Raw genomic sequence first — 5,656 nt, 5'->3', positions numbered from 1 at the left:
CCAAGAACCCTAATCTTCTTCTTCTCATAACTTCTTCAAATCTTCACCAAATCCAGTGATTCTTGAGCCTAAATTGTGTAGTTTTTCAAGAGGAACAAAACCCCATAACAGTTTCCATTAATTCTTGCTCGTTTGCAAGATTTCTGGGCGCGAAATTTTAGGGTTTTTGAGGGTGTTCATCCAAATCATTTGCTTTGCACTTTTCTTTAGTTCTTCTTGTTAATCTACACCAAAGGTACGAACTTTCACTTAATTTATGCTTGATTGTCATATAAATTGTTGATTTCTTTCGAAATTTTAAGCCTGGTGTTTAATAGTAGATTGTTTATCTTAATGTATGATGCTTTAGCATAAATGTAAGAATGTTTGCTTGATTTAGGTGGGATTTGGGCATGCTTTAGTCTTGGTGATGAGATTACATTAGATTAATTGCATGATTGAACATAGTAGTGATGTTGAATATTGTTGAAACCATGAATTTTTGAGAAATTTTATGATTAGACATGTTTAATTGATATAGATGATAAAATTAGCGACTTTGGAAGTTTAAAAAGGCGAGTTTACATCTAAATTTGTATTGAAGTTCAACATTGCATATTATGTTCAAAGTTTGAGATTGTTTGAAAATTTGGGGGTATACTAATTGTTGTTTTCTTTGTCTTTTGATTGTAGCCATGTTTCGAGGAAGCAAGAAAGCAAAAAACTTCCGGTCAAGGTTCATCTTCGGGAGCCGGTTCAGGCTCAGGGATATATCAAAGGAGTTGGGAGCAACTAAGCAATGTATAGGAAGGTGATGGGCAACTTTTTAGGCAAGATTGGGATTGGGAGGACGCGAAAAATAGTAGGTCGGCTTCGGTATGGAAGGATGAAAAAACAAAGGCTCTTTCTCGGTACCAAAATAAGAGACTAGAAGCTAAGATGTGGAAAATGAAGACGGTTATGGGTATTTCAAAACTTGTACCCGAAAGGGCAGTATGTGAGCGTACAATAGATGTCGAGGAGTTTCGAAAGATCGGCATAGTGCAAAAGTTCGGAAAGATTGGTTGGGAGCGAGTGATTGACTGGTGCGATGATATCACTACCCGGGTATATTTTGGGGCTGTTTGTGAATGGCTATCTACTCTCCATTTTGAACATTCTGATAGACCGGCTCATTGGTGGCAGTTGATCGGAAACATTGGCAAAAACCAAATGATCATGTCATTCGAGCATATTAATGCTATTGCGAGATTTGACTCGCTTGGGGTTGAAGCTTATGACTACTACGGGTATGATCAGTTTTTGGACAATAAAAGAAACGACACTGATCCGTTGAGACTGTTAGAGGACACACTGCCAGGTTCCGGGGGTGCAGGAGATTCAAGAACCGACTTGTCTTTGGAGGGCAAAATACTTCAAGGCATTTCGTTAGAGAATGTTATGGTCCGGTTTGGGGACCGCGGTAAAGTGAAGGCACCCCACTGCTGGGTTGTGCATGCGTTGTTATATGGGACGCCCAAGCTATCATGGCGTCAAATTGTGATGATCAACACATGGGATACAAGGGAATCATTTAAGCGGAAGATGATCCCTTATGCGAGGTTGATTAGCGCAATGATTCTGCAACAGAATGCGTTGCCTCCGGAGTCACTGTGGGTGTCTAAGCCCATCAATCAGTTGAGCTTCGCCACCATGAGGCGACATTGGAAGATAACTGTGAAAGCTTTTGGTCATCTGCACACGGTTGAAGATGAACAAGGAGATAGTTACCGATTCAATGATAAAGAGGGTGATGAAGAGGGTGATGAAGAAGAAGGCGATGAGGAGATGCCTGATGTTGAGGAGGAGACGGATCCTTCTGGTCCGTGGGGACCGGCAAAGGTATAGGAGGAAGCATCGGGAGATTTCTGCCGATGTAGCAGACTTTGTGAACCAACGGCAGATACCGTCATACTGGTTGTGGACCCGCGGGCAACAAGCGGTTTACGACAATGTATCGGCAGGTATTGGTGAGGGGAGAGAGTACCATGCGAGCAGGAAGGCTTGGGAAGAGGCGCAAGGGGCGTACTCGCATGAACAATGGGGTTTCCAAGCATCCTTTCACGAGAGGGTGGAAAAGCAGATGGAGGAACAACAACTGCAACAGGCGTTACAACAGTCACAAAATGGAACGCTTGTTACAGTTGCAAGAGGAAGCAAGGGCCCACAGACGGGCATGGGAAGAAGAGGAGGCTAGGCGCCAAAACGCACAAAGGGAATTGGACCAACGCTGGTGGGGAGCGTTGGCTTTCTCTAACCAAATGGCGATTAATAACGCCAAGGTGCTCCATGATCAAGAGCGCCATCAAAGAGATTATCAAGCCGGTCTCCCGTATGTTGAACACTCGGGGTGGACCGATTACCCCAACCTTCCTCATCCGCAAGGCCCATCCGATCCAACCCCTCATTGTCCGGAGGCAGTCGGCTCAAGTTTCATTCCGATTCCGTACCAACCGCCACCTCAAGGAGAGTCGAGCCCGCTAGATAACTACAGGGATATGTTTGAGGCCCTCACTGGTTATCCATACCAGCCGAACCCGCCAGTGAACCCTAATGAGAGATATCAGCGGTAGAGTCAAGGTATGTTTTTTGTTGCTGTTGTTGTATATTATATTGTTTTCATTATTTTTATTTATTTCGTTTTATTTAAATTCTTGCCTAATTAAATGAACTTTGTGGGTGTGTTCCCTATATATGTTGGTGCAGTCATCTGTCATCTTCGTCTAATGTCGAGTCTCAGTTTCGTTGCGGATCTGATCAGGCATGATGTCATCATATATAATGATGACATCATATCAATGACATCATGCTTTACAACTTCACGTGATAATCTCATGAGCATACAAATCAAATTTTCATGTCCATATAAGACAAAGTATATTTGGTCCAATAGAATGGTGCCATTTGATGGACCAATGAGAAGATATCATGTGAAGAATGGTCCAATAGAAGATAGCCGTCTGAATGACCAATTACATGAAGACTTCCGTTTGAAAGAGTCATCGTTTGAGGCACTTTGTTTGAAGCCTGCCGTTTAAAGTTATTGTAATCGTTTGAAGCATGTTCAAACGATAGGTAGGCTAGTATAAATACCATTCAAACTGTCAACATTTGTAACGGTCAGGCAAATTGATACCGAGGTGCTGCCGGTATTTCCTCTCATTGTAATCACTGTTAATTGAATATACAAGAGGATTATAGTGTATTTCAAGTTGTTTTCTAGTGCGTTTCTTAGTTTCCGCCTCTGAAACGTACGAGAGCTCTTCCGAACGACTCATTCAGGTCAAAACTGGTCCTACAATTGGTATCAGAGCTCAGGAAGAAGAGTTCTATACAATTCAGCTGCAACTTCTAATTCTACACCTTTCTTTTTCGAATTTTACAAGTTTTCACGGTTGAAATTGGCTGAAATTTTCACAATGTATGCGTAATAGTAGTTTAACAAAGCCTTGAGAATTTCAGATCTAAACTCGACGTAAAAGTGATAAAAATAGCCTAAAAAGTTGTGTCCGTTTGAACGAAGCACAGTCATTCCGTTTGAATATCATCCACATCGTTTGAAATTTTAGTTCTATCGTTTGAAATAGTTATCTTCCGTTTGAAAATCATGAGTACCGTTTGAAAACCTGCATTCCGTTTGAAGCATCGTTTGAAACGTGACATGACCGTTTGAAAACTTCATGACCGCTTGAAACCGACACATTACTTGAAAAATGCATCGTGTTGAGTAATGTTTTTATCGAGGGTCAGTATATTGGGAAAGGAACTCACATGTCTTGATGATCAGAAACATGTGTAATTGTATGTGGATTTGGGAGGTCCAATTAGAGTAAACTGATTTTCAGTACAAGTCAAAGTGTCAGCTTTATATGTCATTTGACCATTTGCATGTGAATAGATCATACTAGCGGGTGGTGGATGGTCCAAATGGTTTGGAGCTGAAGTTTCTGTGGATCAGGCTACCTTCGGTGGCTGCCGAGATATCCGAGTTAAACATCCTATCTGATGCTATTGTTCGATATGAATTCGGTTTGGGTGCGGACAAATGGGCTTGGATCTTGGACAGCTCCGGTAGCTTCTCGGTGAGCAGTGTAAAGGAGAAGACGCACCGTTTAATGTTTTCAGATCTTCGGCTGGATTTTGAATGGAATAATTGGTTCCCCATCAAGGTAAATTTTTTAGTTTGGAGACTAATTCAAGATAAGCTTCCGACCAAGGCGGCTTTGAATAGAAGAAATGTCATAATAGAAGATAATCGTTGTAAAATGTGCGGTGATGAGGAAGAGTCTGCTTTGCATCTTTTCGCCTCATGCCGTATTGCGGAGCAAATTTGGGAGTTCATAACTCGGTGGTGCAGAATAAAACAGGTTCTTGTTTTGGAGTTGAAAGACTTGGCAAATATACATAAATGCAACAGAGGATCACATAGGTGGAAAAAAACGGTTAACTTGGTAACACAAGCGACCATATGGGTGATCTGGAGAAGCCGAAACGAGGCGGTATTTGAAGGAAAGCAGCCCTATGTTAATAGGATGAAGGAAGAAATCAAGATGTTCGGGTATATGTGGCTGAAAAGTAGAGTTAAAAACGCTAATATTTCATGGGAAAACTGGTGTAATTTCGATTTAATTAGTCTTGGGGTATGATAGTTTACATGGGTGTATGAACTTTTGGTGATACATTTCTGGCTAACAGTTGGTTATCCAGATGGTATGAATAAATTTTGTTGATTTTTCAAAAAAAAAAAAACATATCATCGGTCATATGAGATTGGCTCAATAATAGTTATTGGTTTACAATTTGGTCAAATTACAAATTATCATATTGAATATCCAATTAATAATATAGATTCTATCATATGTAGTATTAGTGAAAGAAAGGTCTAATAGAAATTGTCGGCCCTATCCCATGTTTAATTGTTGCGGCCCAATAGATATTAAGGAGTGACAGCGTTTTTTTTTAATCACAGTTGCATGTAATAATCAGCGGCCCATGTGAAAAATTTTAATCATCCTATGTGTTAGTGTTAAAGGTGTTTCAAGTGTTTCACTAGGTTGAAAATTCATTTGAAACAGTTGTTTGAAAGTGTTACTAGTTCGCATAAGTTGTTTGGAAATCCAATTTATGTTTTGTGAACCAGGTCATTATAAGGTCACTTGATCTTAGTCTTGTCGGCTTAAAAGCTTGTTCCAGTTCGTCAGTGTGTTCCGGTCGCGTGAAATCGTGTGAAAGAAATCATTTCGATTGGAAGTTAGTTTCAGTTCGTACGGTTTGGAATTCAAAACTTTCAAAGGTCTATCACGTTATCCGAAAGTTCATCAGATCGCACGTATTGAGTCTGATTGTTTGAATTTAATCCGGGTCATAGTAGTTTGCATGTTTTGACAACAATCTCAGTTCACATCAAATTCAGTCCGCACAGTGTGTTAACCCTCAATCCGCACAGAATTAATCATCAGTTCGAGTACCAGTTCGCTTCTATTAATTGATAAAACTTTAAACTGATTGTTGTTTTGTTTGTGTGTCATTCAGGAATTTCCCGAAGTATCATCTGATTTTTGAAACATGGATACTGAGTTTTACAACGCGTTTGCTACAACTCCTGCTAGTCCGACCGACATTGCTAAGAACATGACAA

The 5,656-nt window shown here is 40.4% G+C and overlaps 1 protein-coding gene across 1 annotated transcript; it reads left to right on the top strand.

The window, feature by feature from the left end:
• Positions 1 to 2,279: 2,279 nt before the first annotated feature.
• Positions 2,280 to 4,664, top strand: LOC110919377. Its single transcript, XM_022163650.1, has 2 exons — positions 2,280 to 2,525; positions 3,927 to 4,664. Exons 1-2 carry the CDS (start codon positions 2,280 to 2,282, stop codon positions 4,662 to 4,664), a joined length of 984 nt encoding a protein of 327 aa, XP_022019342.1.
• Positions 4,665 to 5,656: the final 992 nt, after the last annotated feature.

The sequence above is a fragment of the Helianthus annuus genome, chromosome 16 (assembly GCF_002127325.2).
Source record: "Helianthus annuus cultivar XRQ/B chromosome 16, HanXRQr2.0-SUNRISE, whole genome shotgun sequence".
Taxonomy (NCBI): Eukaryota; Viridiplantae; Streptophyta; class Magnoliopsida; order Asterales; family Asteraceae; genus Helianthus; species Helianthus annuus.
The sequence above is the reverse complement of the archived record's forward strand: the minus strand, read 5'-3'. Positions and strand labels throughout refer to the sequence as shown.